At 46.5% G+C, this 18,803-nt stretch overlaps 8 protein-coding genes across 8 annotated transcripts; 6 read left to right on the forward strand and 2 right to left on the reverse strand.

Annotated features, from left to right (window-relative positions):
- Positions 1-61: 61 nt before the first annotated feature.
- SWI4 (SBF complex DNA-binding subunit SWI4) lies at positions 62-3,070 on the forward strand (the record flags this gene model as incomplete). Its single annotated transcript, XM_037282370.1, has 1 exon — positions 62-3,070. One exon carries the CDS (start codon positions 62-64, stop codon positions 3,068-3,070), a length of 3,009 nt encoding a protein of 1,002 aa, XP_037138265.1.
- Positions 3,071-3,513: 443 nt separating this feature from the next.
- On the forward strand, positions 3,514-6,861 carry KAP123 (karyopherin KAP123; the record flags this gene model as incomplete). The annotated part of the gene is made up of 1 exon (XM_037282371.1): positions 3,514-6,861. The coding sequence occupies one exon, from the start codon at positions 3,514-3,516 to the stop codon at positions 6,859-6,861; it is 3,348 nt and encodes a 1,115-aa protein (XP_037138266.1).
- A 176-nt stretch (positions 6,862-7,037) lies between these two features.
- Positions 7,038-8,363, forward strand: ALG3 (dolichyl-P-Man:Man(5)GlcNAc(2)-PP-dolichol alpha-1,3-mannosyltransferase; the record flags this gene model as incomplete). The annotated part of the gene is made up of 1 exon (XM_037282372.1): positions 7,038-8,363. One exon carries the CDS (start codon positions 7,038-7,040, stop codon positions 8,361-8,363), a length of 1,326 nt encoding a protein of 441 aa, XP_037138267.1.
- A 566-nt stretch (positions 8,364-8,929) lies between these two features.
- HG536_0B04570 (LisH domain-containing protein) lies at positions 8,930-10,867 on the forward strand (the record flags this gene model as incomplete). Its single annotated transcript, XM_037282373.1, has 1 exon — positions 8,930-10,867. One exon carries the CDS (start codon positions 8,930-8,932, stop codon positions 10,865-10,867), a length of 1,938 nt encoding a protein of 645 aa, XP_037138268.1.
- Positions 10,868-11,105: 238 nt separating this feature from the next.
- On the forward strand, positions 11,106-12,200 carry GLE2 (RNA export factor GLE2; the record flags this gene model as incomplete). The annotated part of the gene is made up of 1 exon (XM_037282374.1): positions 11,106-12,200. One exon carries the CDS (start codon positions 11,106-11,108, stop codon positions 12,198-12,200), a length of 1,095 nt encoding a protein of 364 aa, XP_037138269.1.
- A 391-nt stretch (positions 12,201-12,591) lies between these two features.
- HG536_0B04590 (uncharacterized protein) lies at positions 12,592-13,656 on the forward strand (the record flags this gene model as incomplete). The annotated part of the gene is made up of 1 exon (XM_037282375.1): positions 12,592-13,656. One exon carries the CDS (start codon positions 12,592-12,594, stop codon positions 13,654-13,656), a length of 1,065 nt encoding a protein of 354 aa, XP_037138270.1.
- A 236-nt stretch (positions 13,657-13,892) lies between these two features.
- Positions 13,893-15,518, reverse strand: PET112 (glutamyl-tRNA(Gln) amidotransferase subunit PET112; the record flags this gene model as incomplete). The annotated part of the gene is made up of 1 exon (XM_037282376.1): positions 13,893-15,518. The coding sequence occupies one exon, from the start codon at positions 15,516-15,518 to the stop codon at positions 13,893-13,895; it is 1,626 nt and encodes a 541-aa protein (XP_037138271.1).
- Positions 15,519-15,831: 313 nt separating this feature from the next.
- On the reverse strand, positions 15,832-18,687 carry MCM3 (MCM DNA helicase complex subunit MCM3; the record flags this gene model as incomplete). The annotated part of the gene is made up of 1 exon (XM_037282377.1): positions 15,832-18,687. One exon carries the CDS (start codon positions 18,685-18,687, stop codon positions 15,832-15,834), a length of 2,856 nt encoding a protein of 951 aa, XP_037138272.1.
- Positions 18,688-18,803: the final 116 nt, after the last annotated feature.

Below are 18,803 nucleotides of genomic sequence, written 5' to 3' on the forward strand. Positions count from 1 at the left end.
TTGAATAGGGGAGTTTTTTTAACCTGTGTTGTAGGGATTGTAAGAGACGACATTTAGGGTGATGGCTGGATCTGGCGAAGAAATAAGTGAGGCGGGTGTGCCGACTACTAGTGGTGCTGGTGAGGCTGCGGGACTGGCACCTGTGATTGAAGTGGCTACGTATGCTGAAACAGACGTTTATGAATGTTACATACGCGGATATGAGTCGCGGATAGTGATGAGGCGGACGCAAGATGATTGGGTTAACATCACTCAGGTGTTTAAGATTGCTCAATTTTCGAAGACTCAGAGAACCAAGGTACTGGAGAAGGAGTCGAACGATATGAGACATGAAAAGGTGCAGGGTGGGTACGGTAGGTTCCAAGGTACGTGGATTCCACTAGAGAACGCAAAGTATATGGTCAGCAAGTACAATATCCGAGATCCGGTTGTCAACAGGATTCTGGAGTTTAAGTTGGATCCACAGAATCCGCCGGTGAAGCGGAGCAAGAACAGTGTGTTGAAGAGATCTTCGCCAAACGGGCGGATCTCTTCGCCGTCGAGCTATAACAAGACACCGAAGAAGAAACAGTATCCAAACTCTGCGGTAGCTCGGAAGGTCAAGAAAACGGGCACGCTTCTGCAGCCGAACCCGAGTCCGTTGCAGAATTTAGTGTTCCAAACGCCGCAGCAGCCACGTCTGAATAGCCAAAACGCCAACGCTACCGTTTCTGCGTCAACGGATGGTAAGAAACACCAATCGCACTCGGTAGATGCTCCGGTGACAATGGGTTATTCTGCTACTCAGAAGCCTCTGCAATTTTACCCGGTGCCCACCTCCATATCACATTCTCAGAAGCAGCCTCGAAACAGCGCCGCTTTTCATCATCAAGGCTCGGAGGTCCCGCAGTCATCATTCTTAACATTCATACCGGAGGGGCCTACCTCTGGAACGCTGGCATCCGGTGATCAAAACCAAACGGTGCCAAATATTATGGTTAACGGCTCCCTGAAGCAGCCATCGAGGAAAAGGAAGAAAGTTAGAAAATTCAGTTCTATGTCAGCTATAAAGATTGAACCCAGCGGTATGCAGGATAAAGCTCAGCAAAATTTCAAACTGATGAACAGGCAGATGTGGCAGAATGTGAGCCCTAACGCCTCGCACCCAAATCCAATAAATACAGGGATCAGTAACACTCATTCTAATACATCATCGCTGGAAATGTTTTCAACGCAGGAAAATCCGACTCCGATGTCATCGCGCTCTTCGACGCCTCATCCTTTTGGCGGCATACCTACCGCTCCCTCCACGGCTGTCGAGAACGATGATGTGCTAGAAAATGCAGAGATGCAATCGCTTTCCGTGGCGGAGTACAAGGATGCCATCTTGCAGGTCCTCTCATTAGAAGATGGGTCTGATAAGAACTATTCGCTGCCGCCCCAGATGTATCACCCTCCATCCGACTTTGACATAAATTTCCTAATCGATGATCAGGGCCATACGCCTCTACATTGGGCCACTGCCATGGCGAACATACCGCTAATCAAATTGCTAATCGCTTTGAATGCCAACGCTCTGCTGTGCAATTCGAAGGGCTTCAATTGTATCACCAAGTCAGTCTTCTACAATAATTGCTTTAAGGCTGGCTCATTCCCCGAGATTGTGTCCTTGCTAAGAATTTGTCTCATTACGCCTGATTCCAACGGGAGACTTCCATTACATTACTTAGTGGAATTAAGTGTCAACAAATCAAAAGATCCCATCGTGATTAATTCTTATATGGATACTATCATTCAGAACTTAGGTCAGGATGACTCAACGCTTTTGAGAATGTGTCTAAATTTCCAGGATAATTTGGGAAATACGATACTGCACTTGGCTGCTCTCAATCTGAACCTGGAACTTTGTAATAAATTATGCTGCCTGGGTTCTTCCATGGATATTACCAACTATGAAAACGAGACTCCAGCTTCCATACTTGCAAAATTCAATCTAGTACCGCCAACGACAATAGCTCAGGCTTTCAGTCCGCGGACATCCAATAAATTACCCTTATATTCTGAAATGCCGGCGATTGTACCAGCTGACGGGAAAACAGCTCCAAGAGATCTCGCAGAGCAAACTGCCCCTGCTCTGTCGCCTGTTGAGAATCTGGGAATTCTCGGGAGAACACCTCAGATAAGGCTCACCCCAGCAGGACCGACGAAGAAGACCAGCACAAGGAACTTTTTGTCGGGTACAGATTCTGCCACCTTTACCACTTTAATGGATGATCTATCTAATATAGATTCATTTGTCACATCATCTGCGATAAGAGATGTGAAGACGACTCCCTCAAGGTTGTTAGAGAGCTCGCCAATCCTATTCAAGAAAAGGCCAAACACATCTGCAATGCTGCCGCCACCAAGCTTCAAGAAATTCGCTAAGTTAGCAGAGGCCATGGAATCCCCACTGGGTCCTGTGACAATGTCGCCCCTACCTGGCACCGCAAACGTAAAGGAATTGAACGATGTTCTGATGGCGGCAGATAGGCTCAAAGACGTCGCCAATACTTTAGTTGCATCCGTCAACACGCAGGCAAATTCAATTGCTGCCGAGGTGGAACGTACAGAAAAGAGCATCGCACAAATGAAAAACAACCTCGCCAAGACTAAAAACAGCGAAAAGGAACTGCTGGCTCAGTTTGATGGATCCGAAGGAACCGGATCCGTCGATGATCTAAAAAAATCCACCCTTGGCCTAAGACAGCTTGTCGAAGACAGCAAGCAACAATTCGTCCAATGTATCGAGAGATCACAGGCTTTGAATCTAGCCTCGCTGGTGCAAGACGAAGAATCCAAGGTCAATGACGATTCTTCTCAGTCGCCTTCATCCGAAAAAGCGCAGCTTGAGAGCACAATGAAACACGCCATCGAGCTGGCTTTCTTGCAGCTACGGAGACGTTCTACGCTATCCAAGATTATTGACAGCAAATGCAGAGTGAATACTTCCAATAAGATCAGCAAATACAGACGCTTGATAGGCATGGCGGTCGATAACATCGACACCAAACTCGATGAGATAGAGTTAGATCTACGGACTAATGCTTAGAACTTAGCTTCTAGCATCAAAATCAATGGGACATAGGCATTAATAATGTAATATATCATTAGCACTTGTATCCTCGGTATTCTGTCACATGATGACTTCGAGTTGGATGAAAATTTTTTAGGCGATGAGCTTCTTGATGCGATGCGCTTCTCGATGCGATGAGAGATGGCTTGTTGATATAACAATTTGAAAACTGCAGAGCTTTGGATTCGACATACTCTAGACATTGCAATCTTCAGAAGTAGCTGTACTGAAGCTTTCAGCTGTTGTATCCATTTTTTGAAAAGATTGAAGTTTTAGAAGGAAATTTGGCTTCTTGGTTTCGAAAAAGTCCGGGAACGCAATTCCAGAAATCAGCGTTTAGGTTTTGAGACAATTTTATTTTTTTTAGTCATTGCTAGCTCCCACTTTTAGTTCTAGTCTCAGGTGCCAAAGGAGGAAAGATGGATCAGCAATTTTTGGGTCAACTTGAGCAAACTTTGAGTTCGATTGTACACCCCAACGCTAATGACTTAAAGGAGGCTACGAAATCTTTGCAATCGCAGTTTTACAAGCAACCCTCGAGTCTGCCGGCTTTGATTCATATCTTGCAGAACAGCTCCGATGACGCTTTGAAGCAGCTTGCCGGTGTCGAAGCGAGAAAATTGGTGTCCAAACATTGGAAGTCTCTTGAAGGGTCGACCAAGGCTCAAATCAAGCAATCACTACTGCAAACTGCTTTCAGCGAGCCAAAGGAAATTATCCGTCACTCTAATGCCCGTGTTATTGCTGCCATTGGTACCGAGGAGATGGGGGATAACCAGTGGCCGGATCTGGTTCCAAACCTGATCCAGGCTGCCTCCGGCGACGATGCCCAAACAAGATTGACGTCCTCTTTTATCCTTTTTTCCTTGTTGGAAGATTTCACACCTTCTCTAACCGCTTATGTGGATGATTTCTTGGACTTGTTTAGCAAGACTATCAACGATAGCGCTTCTTTGGAGACAAGATCATTGGCAGCACAGGGTCTAAATCATGTGTCGGCATTGATTGAAGAGCAAGAGGAGATTAACCCACAACAAGCTGCTAAATTTGCCGCTTTGATTCCATCTGTGGTGAGTGTCTTGGACGATGTCATCAAAGCAGGCGATTCCGTGAACTCTAAGTTGATCTTCAACTGTTTAAATGACTTTTTACTTTTGGATTCTCAATTAACCAACAATACCATTCCAGAGCTCATCAAATTGGCTATTCAAATTGCCGTTAATACAAGCATTGATGAAGATGTCAGAGTTTTTGCCGTCCAATTCATTATTTCGGCTCTATCATACAGAAAGTCCAAGATATCGCAGGCTAAATTAGGCCCAGAGATCACCATGGCGGCTCTGAAGGTTGCCTCAGAGGAGATCGACGTCGATGAAGAGCTAAACAACGAAGATGAGGCTGCGGAAAACGAGGAAAACACTCCTTGTTTAACAGCAATTAGACTTTTAGCCTTTGCTTCCTCCGAGCTGCCACCTTCTCAGGTCGCATCCATTATTGTGGAGCATTTGCCCACGATGTTGCAATCGTCCAACGCTTTTGAGAGAAGAGCCATCCTTTTGGCTATCTCCGTAGCAGTGACGGGTTCTCCTGATTACATTTTGTCGCAGTTCGATAAGATTATTCCAGCAACGATAACGGGGCTGAAGGACAACGAGCCAATCGTCAAGTTGGCTGCCTTGAAGTGCATTCATCATTTGACAACTGACCTACAAGATGAAGTTGCTAAATTCCATGACGAGTACTTGCCTCTCATTATTGAAATCATCGATACTGCTAAATACGTGGTCATTTACAACTACGCTACAGTTGCTTTGGACGGTTTGTTGGAATTCATTGCGTATGAAGCAATCTCGAAGTACTTAGAGCCTTTGATGAATAAGCTTTTCTACATGTTGGAAAGCAATAAGTCTTCAAAGTTGAGATGTGCTGTTGTCTCTGCTATAGGTTCAGCGGCTTTCGCAGCTGGTGCAGCTTTCATACCTTACTTCAAGACTAGCGTTCAATATTTGAGCCAGTTTATCGAAAACTGTTCGCAAATTGAAGGCATGAGTGAAGATGATATTGAGTTGCGTGCCCTTACTTTCGAAAATATCTCTACCATGGCAAGGGCGGTCAGATCTGAGGCTTTTGCCGAGTACGCTGAGCCTTTGGTCAATTCTGCCTATGAAGCAATTAAGACAGAATCAGCAAGATTAAGAGAGTCCGGTTACGCATTCATTGCAAACTTGGCCAAGGTTTATGGGGAAAATTTCTCTCCATTCTTGAAGACAATTCTACCGGAAATCTTCAAGACATTACAACTTGACGAATATCAGTTTAACTTTGATGGAGATGCTGAAGAGTCGGCAGCTTTTGCCGATGATGCTACTGAGGAAGACTTACAGAATAAATTCACTGTTAACACAGGTATCTCATACGAGAAGGAAGTCGCAGCTGCTGCTCTGTCTGAATTGGCACTGGGAACTAAGGAACACTTCTTACCGTATGTGGAGGAATCTTTGAAGGTGTTAACTGAACAAGTTGAAGAGTCATACGGTTTGAAAGAGACTGCGCTCAACACCGTTTGGAATATTGTAAAAGCCGTTCTACTGGCCTCCAAATTTGTTCCAGAATCGTATCCTAAAGGAATTCCATCTGGTTCTTATGTTGAACCAAACGTTTTGGCAGTCATTCAGACAGCTAGAGATATTACATTGAACGATCTTGCTGATGAGTTCGAAACATCAATGGTTATCACAGTCATGGAGGATCTGGCCAATATGATCAAACAATTCGGCAGCATTATCGTTATGGACAACGGAAACTCGACTCTTTTAGAAACACTTTGCGTTCAGGTCATGAATGTATTGAAGGGTGACCATACGTGTCAAACCATCGACTTGGAAGAAGATGCTCCAAAGGATGAGGAATTGGACGCTTCAGAAACAGAGGCAACCTTGCAGGACGTCGCTCTAGAGGTTCTAGTCAGCCTGTCTCACGCGCTGGAAGGAGACTTTGCCAAGATCTTCGAGAACTTCAAGCCAGTGGTCTTTTCTCTCTTTGAATCCAAGTCGAAGAATAAGAGGTCCTCTGCTGTCGGCGCCGCTTCTGAGATTGCCCTTGGCATGAAAAACCACAACCCTTTCATTCACGAGATGTTGGAGGCCCTTATCATGAGACTGACAACTGACAAGTCCTTAGAGGTTAGAGGCAATGCTGCTTATGGTGTTGGTGTGCTTTGTGAGTACGCCAATTTCGACGTTTCTGCCATCTACGAACCTGTCTTGAAGGCGATGTATGAACTGTTGACCGCTGCCGACCAAAAAGCTTTGGCTGCTGAAGACGATGAAGCTACCAGAGAGGTTATTGACAGGGCTTTAGCCAATGCCAGCGGTTGTGCTGCGAGAATGACATTAAAACACGAGAACTTCGTGCCATTAGAGCAAACTCTCCCAGCCCTGCTGGCTCATCTGCCATTGAACACTGGCTTCGAAGAGTACAACTCAATTTTCGAGTTGATCATCAAACTATACCAAAACAACAATAATGTCATTGCTGGGTTCACGCCAAAGGTCGTCGACTTGTTCAGCGCTGTCTTTACTAAGGAAAACGAGAGGATAAAGCTTGAAGAAGAGTCGACATTGGGCAGAGAAGAAAACATGGAGAGGTTGAAACAGTTTCAGAGCGATGAGATGAGACACAAGGTCATCTCCTTGTTGAAGTATTTGAATGAGTCCTACGATGGGATTGTCGCTCAAAACCCGGTGTTGGCTCAAGTAATCGCTTGAACAGATTTAAAGCAATTCCTGAATGGTTTGCCCATAGCTTTCAAACAAGACTATCTTATCTTATTATGTACTTTATTTTATTGTCTTTTCTAAAGCTCTAGTTTCTAAGGCTGCAAGCTGAAAACTTAGACACTTTAATTACTTACTATGCGGAAGCTGAAGATTAACATCAAGCAATGGTCGAGATGGTCGAGAGAGAGGCAAAGCGACTGCAGAATGCCGGCAGACCGAAGTTTGACCTGTGGAAAGATGCTAAGGATGCCGTGAGGTTTCTATCTTTCAATCCTAATGGCAATGCAATCGTGATGCCGCTCCTATTGATTACGGAGTCAATTGCTCTTAAGATTATTACGGCTATGGTCCCATATACTGAAATAGACTACAAGGCATATATGGAGCAAATTGAAATGATTACAATCGATAAAGAATTGGACTACTCGCAGATTACAGGCGGTACAGGCCGACTTGTGTACCCTGCTGGACATGTTATGCTCTATAAGCTAATGTACAAGTTGACCCATGGAATGGAATTGATACCCCAGGGGCAAATGGCATTCCGATACCTATACTTAGCAACAATGGCTCTCCAGATGATCATATACTATCAGCTTCAACTGCCTCCGTGGTGCGTCGTGCTTGCCTGTCTTTCAAAAAGGCTACACTCCATTTACGTTTTGAGATTGTTCAACGATTGCTTCACTACCTTCTTTATGGTCCTTACGGTACTATTACTGATGCAGGGTTGTAGAAAGCGCGGCGCTGCTATATCAATGTTGGCCTCTCTAGTGTACAGCATTGCCGTCAGCATCAAGATGAATGCGCTTCTATATCTTCCTGCTTTCATGGTCTCCGTCTTCCTTATAAACGAGGGAAGGCTAGCGGTGACTCTCTGCTGTTTTGCAACAAGTGTCCTGTGGCAAGTTCTAGTTGCGCTGCCGTTTCTACGAACATATCCCATGGAATATCTTCAAGGTGCTTTCAACTTCACCAGGCGTTTTCTTTTCAAATGGAGTGTTAATTGGCAGATGATAGGCGAAGATGGGTTTGACAGCAGCATTTTTCACCGGTCTCTTCTCATAAGCCAAGTTCTCGGAATATTGTCTGTCATTCTTTTCAAGTATCCAACTCTGCCGAGAGATGCAGTGAAATCCGTAAGACATCCGCTGTCGAAAGTTATGCCAGCTGTAAACGCTCCAGATGTGGTACCGTTCGTTCTAGTAACAACCAACTTTATTGGCGTCATCTTCTCCAGATCGCTGCATTACCAGTTCCTAACGTGGTACCACTGGACTATACCTGTTCTGCTTCATTACTCGCGGCTTCCATGGTTCATGGGCCCTCTGTGGTACATGCTACATGAGTACTGCTGGAATTCCTATCCGCCAAACTCCCAAGCGAGTTCTTTGCTTCTCGCCCTCAATGCCATTCTGCTTCTGCTGATAAGTGCAAACAATCTTCCAAACTACAGCAAGTTCGCTAATGTCCGAAAGAAAGAACAATGAACAGGCTAGCAACAGAAGATACTCTACATGTGTCGAAAACAAGCCGGTCAAGAATGTCACAAATTACCGGCGCGACCGGCGCTCGCTACAACAAGCTGTCGGAACCACCAAAAGGACTGCAAGGAAGCGGCGTCGAATCAGGTGGCTTAATACGGGCATTCTTGGAATCTTCAAACCACTCAATGGCCATCGCCTTCGCTGTTGCGTCTCATCTCATAAAGAATGTATAGTTAATTCGATTATGCCTTTACCCGGCCTACTGAAGGCCTAACTAATAAGGCGCCATTCTAAGCGTCGTGTGTTGACTTAGTAACGGTAGAGGAGTCATTATAAGGGCAGTAGACCATAGACATCGACTATAGCTAGATAATCTGTATCAGCATCTACCATCAGTTGACAGAGGGCACCTGATTTGGTTCATTCGTTATCCGTTGGCTCGCGTTGACTTCTCACGCTGCAGGTCAGAAGGACGCAATTAGCTAGAACCACGGAAGTGGGAAGACATTCTGGATAGATTATTACGGTCGTTTGAATCAGCATATCGCTTTGAAAGGAATACAAGATCGATGTCTCAGCGCGCGGGACCTTACGCTGGTATGAACAATGCTCACGCGTACCAGCAGCCTCAGCAACGTGAGCGGGATGCAGGATTTACGTCTAAACAGATGCTGGATGCCTATATCTACGATTTCCTGCTGAAATCATCTCTAAAGAATAGCGCTTCCACGTTTTGCCGAGAAGCCGGTATTCTTGATGCGACTGGGGAACCAAAGACGCCTTCGGTGCTCGATCAGGTGAAAGATGCGCCTCAGGGTTTTCTGTATGAATGGTGGCAGATTTTTTGGGACCTTTTTAACGCCAGAACGCATAAAGAAGGGTCTGTGATAGCGAGAGAGTTTTCGAGAATCTTAGCAAATAAGCAAAAAGAAGAGCATGCGTACAGATCTCAAGCAGTTCAAGCTGCCATGTTGCAGCAGATGGCTGAACAACAAGGAGAATGTCCAAGAGGGGCTTTTGAGTTCTTTCAGGCGTCTGGTGTCATCCCCAACCCAGATTATGTAAATCACGCCTTTCATCCCAGTGCCAGCTCGTACACTAGAAACGAGCCGTCAAACATGGCCAATCAAGCCCATGTTTCATCGCATATACCACACTTTGTGCCATCCAACGTAGGCACCAACATTCCTGGCTGGCCAGTTTATCCGAATCAAATACCATCTCATTTCGTGAATAGCACGACAGGTAACCATATACCAAGCCATGCCGCCCCTACTACGCACGTCAATCAGTACCAGACAAGCGGCCCGGCGCCTTCACCAGGCTCTCAATCTGTGGGTTCTAAAACCAAACAGAGCCGTCCCTCATCTACGAAGAAAAAGAAGCATGCCTTAAACCTAGCAGGAACTCCTGGTTCGCCTGAGAACTCTACTGCAAGTTATAAGGGTTCGATGACTGGCCTCTCTGGTAAAATTTCTGGCATCGAAGGTCTTCATAACTACCAAAGACAGCTGATAATGTCTGAGATAGAGTACAATAATCAAAACAAGAAGAACAGTCCCTCATCCAGTACAGGTGTTGGCGGAGGATCTAAAAAGCACATGTTGCCGCCGTCGGCAGCGTTTTCACCACATACTGTCTCTCCTGCATCAGCGGGCATTCCTAACATGAACATGATCAGCTCTTCAAAACGCAAAATTACTCGTCGAACGTCAGCGAGCCAAATCTCAGGGCCAGCAAATAAGTCGACGCGCAGTTCGCTGTCAGACAGTCCCTGTACGCCGGTAACGCTTGGTCCAGTGAGCGGAGGTGATCTCAGTGACAAGCAGATTGCGCCTAATCCTCCCACGGAGCTGAGCAAACAGTCTTCTGCCGGTTCTCACGAGTCTTCAGGCAAGAAAAGCGTCAAGAAGGTACGAAAGACCAAGAAACCGCAATCGATCACTTTCAATAAGAACAATTTCAACTTTCTCAGTTCCAACTCGGTTCCCACTCCTCCAAACGAATCGCAACAGAGGCCGCAACACAGAACATCGAGCAAATCTAACAAAAAACCATCTTCGGTCCGACCTAACACCAAGACGTTCAAATCAGCTGCTGAGGCCAGTCCGCAGTTGCTAGTTGACGATGGCTCCATGGCGACGCCCACCTTCATCAAATCGGTCTGGAACAGTAATGGCAAAGCCCAGAACACACCACATGCGAATCTCACCTTTGTGGAAGACAACCCCGCGCATACCGGCGGTGCTGGTTTCGCCAATGTCGACTCCGTCGCAGGCAGTAGCAGTGGGGCCTCATACCAGTACAGCGAAACCGAGGCAGACGACATCTTATCCATGAACGCTATTCTTCCAATGCACGAATCTGCTGCAGCAAAGGATGAAGTACCGTCTACCGATGTTGTGGCTGCGGAGCAAACTGCTTATGAGAATAGCAATCCGGAATTCAATCTAGATCTGCTGGAACCGAGTGAGCATTCCTTCAACTTTTTAAGTTGGCGACAATAAACGGGCAACAGTAATGCATCCAAACAGCTGAAGAACTGGGCAGCGCTTGGCTTGGACGGTCCTTCCCAGCGATTTCCATCATATTTACTGGCACAGGCAGAATTACTGGCACCTCGCTTTGTACGAGGTTCTTTACAGTGGGAACACAACGATATACAAGTAGATGTAGTATTAAAATGTAGCATTAGACCCTACAGGAAGGAGGAATAAGCTGCTGGGCTCTGGTATCTGCTGAGCAATGGCATTCTTTGGTTCGGGATCAGCTGGGAACTCCGCGGTTTCGACGACGATGGCCACAGAGAAGGACTTGGCCAATGATATCGTGATCAACAATGCGGCAGATGACTCTATATCCGACATAGCATTCTCGCCACAGCAGGACTTTATGTTCAGCGTGAGTTCATGGGATAACAAGGTTCGTATTTGGGATGTACAGAATGGGGTTCCACAGGGAAGGGCGCAATACGAGCATGGAGCGCCTGTGCTATGTACAAGGTGGACGAGCGACGGCACCAAGGTGGTTTCCGGCGGATGTGATAACGTCGTCAAGGTGTACGACGTTACCAGCGGGCAGTCGCAGCAGCTGGGCACTCACGCCGCCCCGGTGAAGAGCATGCGATACCTGAATTTCGGATCCAGTGGCACAGAAGTACTGGTGACGGGTTCCTGGGACAAGACACTGAAATACTGGGACTTGAGACAGCCGCAGGCGGTCTCCACGGTGGCGTTGCCGGAGCGGGTGTACACTATGGACAGCAAACAGCAGCTGCTGGTCGTCGGAACAGCAGAGAGACACATCGCCATCATCGACCTAACCAATCCGACGGCTATCTTCAAGACCACCCAGTCGCCCCTGAAGTGGCAGACAAGGGCGGTCGCGTGCTACAACGAGGGCGACGGCTACGCCGTCGGCTCCATCGAGGGACGCTGCGCCATCAGGTACGTGGACGACGAGCAGCAGAGAAAGTCCGGCTTCTCCTTCAAGTGCCACAGACAGACAAGCAGCAACCGCCCGGCAGGCACCCAGGCCCAGTCGCTGGTGTACGCCATCAACAGCATCGTGTTCCACCCGATCTACGGCACCTTTGTCACCGCCGGAGGCGACGGCTCGTTCCACTTCTGGGACAAGAACCAGAGACACAGACTCAGAGGCTTCCCCTCGCTGCAGGCCTCCATCTCCGTCTGCAACTTCAACAGACAGGGTTCAGTTCTCGCCTACGCGCTAAGCTACGACTGGCATCAGGGCCACACGGCCAACAGACCGGACTATCCGAACGTGATCAGACTCCATCCGACCACCGACGACGAAATAAAAGAGAAGAAAAAGAGGTAGCCTACTCCCGCCACCGACACCGCCCGACAACACCAGCATCCATAGACACTCCTAGCGTAACCTCCATAACAAGATTAAGATTGGACGCCCGACGGCTTCGAACCCAGGATAGATCACCGGTCACATGACCTGGATATCGACTGCAGATCTCGAAAATTTTTCAGATCTCGTTAAGCTGGGTGAACCAAAAAACGACAGGCAGTCTAGGAAGCAGAGGAAGAGTGCTTGGCAACGGTAGATTGGGAGGTCGGTAGCGCAGCCGTTGTGTCTTATACTTCAATTGGATAGTGGTAGTGGAAATTTTCGGTGAAATTTTCTACTCGGGGATCAATTGAGACAGTAGCAGTAGTAAAATTGTCACTTGGCGACGGGTTGAGCGGTGATTTAGAGCATGCCGGGACAAATTGAAAGCATTCCATTCCTTTCCCAGATCGAGGACGTCGATAAATATCTGCTCGAATATCGGAGTCTTAAATTGGCGACACCGGGACACTCCAGCAGCTACAGCTCCGGTGGACATCATGTGCAGGGCCAGGCGAGATCTCTTGGCAGTGAGGTTCGTGAGGTTAATGTTGCAGGGGAGCCGGCTGGCAGTTACAACGGCGCGGTTGACGGCGCTGGGAGCTACGGGAACGGCATGAAAGGAACGAATTTTAGCGGTTCGATGGGTGCTGGCAGAAAGAAGTACGTTGGGAACGCGAACCAGTATAGGAAATATGGAGTGCAGTACTCCAACGTGCAGCAGCAGAACACTATGATTGCGAACCACTTCAAGCAGGTGTATCCGCAAATGGGCTACAACGGTAGCGGAAGTGGCAGTAACCTCAGCTTGGACCAACTGAGCGCTTCTTTTATGATGCCAAACCGGATGTCGCAGCAGCCCAACGTGGCCCAAACGCAGCAAGGGTATCCTTCCGGGGCTTCGTCGCCATCGCCTGTGCCCTCGAGGGTCGATACCACTCTGAGCGGGGGCTCTTCCATTTCGTCGTACACCAGCAACGCGGAACACGCCAGTGCCAGCGCCCAATTCGGCGCTTCTCATGCTTCCCAGTTTCAGAATTTCCTGGATCCAGGACTCGTTTCTTCGTCATCTATTGTGCCCGGTATCTCCTCAAATACAAACATCTACAACTTGGGTAATGGCGATTTGGTACGTGGGTACTCATCGAGCTCGCTGGTGGCCGAGCGGAACAACTCAGCGGGAACCCCGCTGGGCTTTGAGCCCGGTGTCTCAACTCCGGTTTTAGGTCCAGAACCGATCTCTTCGGATCGGGTCGCTGGGGAAGTCAATCTGGGCGGCTTTGATGCGCCGGCCGCTGGCATCAGTGCTAACCCTGCAAATAATATGCTGATGAGCGACTATCCAGTTGGGTGGGGTTCGAACCATGCGACTACCTCATCCAACACCAGTGGGGCTTTTGGAATCTGGAATAATGACATGAGCGTATGGAGTTAACGGTGGTTGGGTCAGTTTTGGAGGTTGTATCATATTTTAAGTTTTTATTTAATGAGTCGTTTTAATACAAGGGGAGGCCATGGTAATATATCAATCGTCATTAATTTTTATAAAATTCTGTATCGAACCACTAACGTCAAGGTAGCCGATCATGAATATGTGCAAGGGAACAGACACTTTTGATGATGTGCATGTTTCGTGAGTGGGAATTTCATGACAAAAAAAGTGTTTCAAGTCTATATGCCAAGTAGCTTTTTGAACATCCTCTCAAACTCCTGGGGTGAGATTCTTCCCTGCGAAAGTCTCATCCCTAATCCTATTAGATATTTTATCGAATTCTTCTTTTTCCCCGAAACAATGTTTTCGATAAGCTTTTTATCTTCGATTTGGACTATTATATCTTGGCATATTTTCTCCAGTTCACGATCGTCAATTTGGCTGATTTTTCCCAGGTCATACTCATCAATCAGGCTTGCAAAATCCAGAGTTTTCTTGTCTTTGATCAAATCGAGATTCTCGACGACATGGAATAGAAGTAATTTTCCTGTCGCATTCGATATCTCTTTCCTATGAATAAGCATCAAAAATTCCGAAAACTTCTCAGGTTTCATGATTACCGTCACTTTTTTAAGTGGCATCTGGAGCTTATTCAGGGTTCCGAGGAGTTCGTGGATGATCCAGTTAGTTGGAAGTTTGTAGTTAATCTTGCCGTCTCCGCTCTTTTTGACATCTTTCAAGTAGCAACGGAACGTCTCAACATAAAACTGCAGCAGTTCTGGCTGCGTATACATTTGGTCTTGACTGTTGCCTTTGATGGTAAGTAGTTTTGCATCTTTCAGCGACAAAGAATATGGTGCAGCCATCAGTTTCTTGATGACGTCCTCTGGCGCTGGCGGTAAACCTTTGGCCACGCCTTCGACCGCAAGAGGGGACAAACTGATAACCGGGAGCTCGGGATCCGGCATGTACCTATAGTCAATGGTAGTTTCCTTGCTCCGCAGTTTGACGGTTGCTTCGCCATTCCAACCTCTTGTTTCGGGATGCAGCAGAAGCTCAGGGCCCTTCCCATCCTCTATAATTTGCACTTGCCTGTGAAATTCAAATTTGATAGCATTTATTATGGAACTGGTATTTGGCAAGTTTTTTAATTCAACCCGGGCAAAATCGTTGACCGACAGATTCACATCCACCCTCATTGCACCTGTCTCTAAGTCGCCAGTCGACACGTTCAGATGGCGAACAAGGTTCTGGTATTTTTTAATGAATGCTCGTATTTGCTTTACATCCGTAAAGTCAGGATGTGTAACCATTTCTATGAGAGGGACATTGCTTCTATTGAGATCAATCAAGGTAAGACCTTCGTTTTCTTTGTACACTGATTTTCCTGTATCTTGTTCAAGTTGCAACTGTATTACTCTGATATTCTTGTCATCAACCCCATCAATATCCGTGTTTAATTTGATTTGACCTCCAGTCGCAAAAGGTCGGTAATGTTGTGTGATTTGATAACCCATAGGCTGATCACCGTAGAAGTAATGCTTTCTGTCAAAGCTTGATTGAAGATTAACTTTAGCGTCAATCGCCAAAGACAATCGTATGGCATAAAGTACAGCTTCATAATTTAAAATTGGCTGAGTACCGGGTAGAGCAATATCGAAATAAGATGTATGCATATTAGGTCTTTCTAGGGAATGAAATGGATCATTGGTTGACTGCGAGAACAGTTTCTTTCTGGTATCTAATTGCGTGTGAATCTCGAGTCCACACTTCAGTTTGTACTTCGACAGCGGCCGATGCTCGGAAAGATTAGGTACAGCAGTTCTATACCATCTTTTGAGGGGTAACTTGAACTGAAGCTGCATTGTTTCGTGAATCTCTTATTGTAAAGTTGTAACTTTTATGGCTAAATGCGATTCGACTAGCGAACATGAAAGCCTAAGGCGATACTGTTTGTGAATCGATTCCCGGCTCCTAAATAGGATTCGTTCCTTTACTGCCTAAGCTTCGCTTTGAGTAAGCTTGGTGATTTTGAGTTGTTTAATGTTTAGTCGCTGTTACAGTTAGTTCGATTACCAGGCAGCTAACAAAGTCAAAACTAAGCTGACAATGCCAGTAAATATATTAAAGTACGCAGTATTCACATATATAAGCTAGCGGAGATTAATAAAGTAGACTCTAGATCTTCCAAATCTTGCCATCATCACCCTCCATTATATTATTCTTATCTGCCATGATCTTCAAACCTGCTAAATATTCAGGAATGGAAAATTTCTCTTCTTCCGGAAGGTCTTCATTGATTTTCTCCAGCAGAGCATCTTTTGGGTACGATGAGTCCTCGAATAAGTCGGACTGCACCAATCGAGCAATAATTCCAGAGATCAGAGACAATCTTCCTGTAGAGATTGTTCCAGCTTCTGCGTTGTTGAAATCAAGTGTGGCCTGTGTGTGCTCCTCTTCCTGTCCAGCAGCGGGAACATTTGGCAATTTCGGCGTACCTCGTACTTCACTGAGTGGCCCAGCACCGGCCGTAGACTGATCTTTGCGTCTGGGTGACACTCTGAGCCCCAATTGCAATCTTCTTTGCAGGTCCTCTTCTTCGGTTCGAGGTAATGGGGACATCGTGTCGCCACGCTGTTCAGCGCTTTGATCAGATTCCTCATCGTTTTCGTCGTCTTCCACAAAAGTAAGCTTTCTTCGAGATCCAGCGATCGATGGAGTTCCACTTTGAGACGATAGATTGGCACTTCTAAAAGGAGTCGAATATTTGATTGGTGATGAAGCAAGTGATCCTACCCTTTGCTTCTTTTTAGGAGACTTTTTTGGTGAAACTCTTGGTGTTATTTCTTCCTCACTATCATCCTCGTAGTATACATCAATTTCGACATCCTCTCCCAAAAGAGCAAATCTCAAAAGGCTCGAGGCCACTAAGGCGTCACGCTTGTTCACAACCTTAGAAAGTCTAACTTTAGCATGAGCCGTCGCTAATCTAATCAGCGTTTCCAAGGTTCTAGCAGTAATCGGCGATTTCTTGGTATTCTCATCGTTTCGCAGGTCAGCATAATTTTTAACAATGACTCCAATTGCCTCTTGTGTCAACGTTGGTACGATTCTTTCCTTTGCATATTGGACGTATTTCCTTAGGAAAGGAATTGTAACAATGCTTGGGATATCAGTTCCGTTGTGATTGCCTCTGTTTTTAGCTAATTTTGCGCCAGCTTGTAACAGCGGGTTGAATTTTTCGAAAACGCCGTCTTCTTCGTCCATGTCTTGGTCCGCTGAGTGTCCTGGAGACTCCATATTATCTTCCTCGTTGTCAACACCAACGGCTAAAGATAAATTTAAAGACTCTCGAATCGGCTCTCCCTCGAGATATCCCGGTGGCAGAAACCTGTGGGTTCTCAGGACATGCTCGCTAATAGATCTATCTCTGATTTCGTTGATGTCGTCAGTGACAACAAAGAGTAAATCGAAACGTGAAAGTAGCGAATCCGGCAGCGCGATATTTTGGTGAGGATCTCTGTTGACATCGTACTGGCCAAAAACAGGATTGGCTGCTGCAATGACACTACAACGTGCGTTAAGCGTGGTATGGATACCGGCTTTAGCAATTGTGATAGTCTGTTGTTCCATGACTTCATGAATCGCAACTCTATCGACATCTGTCATTTTATCAAATTCATCAATACAGACTATACCACGGTCAGCCAAGACCATAGCGCCTGCCTCCAATCGCCTCTCGCCAGTTTCTCTATCTGTGGTCACCGCTGCGGTTAAACCTACACCCGAGGAACCTCTGCCCGTCGTTGCAATCGCCAGAGATGCAGTATTCAGGACAAATCTCAGCATTTGTGACTTTGCCGTCGATGGATCACCGACCATCAGAATATTGATATCACCTCTCAAATGGGAGCCATTCTCCAGATTTTTCTCCACACCACCCATGAGCATCAGCAGCACAGCTTTCTTGATGTATTCATGCCCGTAGATAGACGGAGCCAAAGATTGAGACAGCACGTCGAAAATGTCTGGTCTCTTGGAGAGCTTGTTGATATTTCTTATATCCAGGTCGGTCAAGGTCTGTCTGGCGGAGACACCAGTGGATCTGGCATGCAGGGGGTAAACTGTATTGCCTATAATCAATGTCCTAAATCCATTCAGCGCGTTTGAATCGTTCTGGTTCATACCCCCGGCACCCAACGATTTAAAGACACCTACCACGTTAATTCTATCGCCCGGTTTTGTCTTATCGACCAGATCGTCATCGAGAATGACGTCGATGGATCTGGGCAACTGGCCAGCGGGGGCCATCTCGGGCATCTCTTGCACCGTAATACGCTGATGGTCCATATAAGTACAATAACCATATTCCGTGGTCAGTTTGTTCCCTTCCTGGTCCTCTGTGGGGTATATTGCCGGAGTTGGGATACGTGTAGTCAAGGTAGTCGTCGAGTCTGTGTAGTCCCTGTAGTGGAATCTGCCGGTCTTTTCAGCAAAATGCACAGATCTGATAATCTTGGGTCTGACCAACGACGTCCTGGTGACGATACCTTCCAGCGAGACCAGTTTGTTCAGAAAATGCGAATTCAAAGTACGTGGCGAGAGGGCATGACTACCAAACGACCCTTTGAAGGACAAACGCCATGGATGTTTTGCAGACAATGAACTTGTCGTCGGAACGTCGTTAATGGATTCTGCAACTTCTGTCAAAGCCTTCTCTGCAGGTGGCACAAAATGGGCAGGACTGTTCAATATACCAGTCCAATACGATCTGTCAAATTCTCTTAAATCATCCAGCGAGATGGTAATTCTCTGCAAAAGGATCTCCGGAATCGAGCTTGTCTTCTTCTCTACACCATCGTCGCCAGACGAGTTGATTGCATTGTTGTACAACTGAATAGACCTCACAGCGTCCCGGTAGATTGTGAAAGTATCCAAGAATTCCTGAAATCTGCGCACTCTGTCGGTGAAAACTGCATCGGGAACAAAACTGAGGTCCGTCTCCGAGCTGCCAATCCCGCCACCGAGATCCATGATGGTCTGAACTGCTGCAACGTGTAAGAGATCTTGCGAGATGAGCTTCCTAGCAAGTTGGTGTTATAAAACTGTCGAGCACTGTCAATTAGCTATCCCAAACGGGAAAAAAAACA

Source organism: Torulaspora globosa, chromosome 2 (genome assembly GCF_014133895.1).
Source record: "Torulaspora globosa chromosome 2, complete sequence".
Taxonomy (NCBI): Eukaryota; Fungi; Ascomycota; class Saccharomycetes; order Saccharomycetales; family Saccharomycetaceae; genus Torulaspora; species Torulaspora globosa.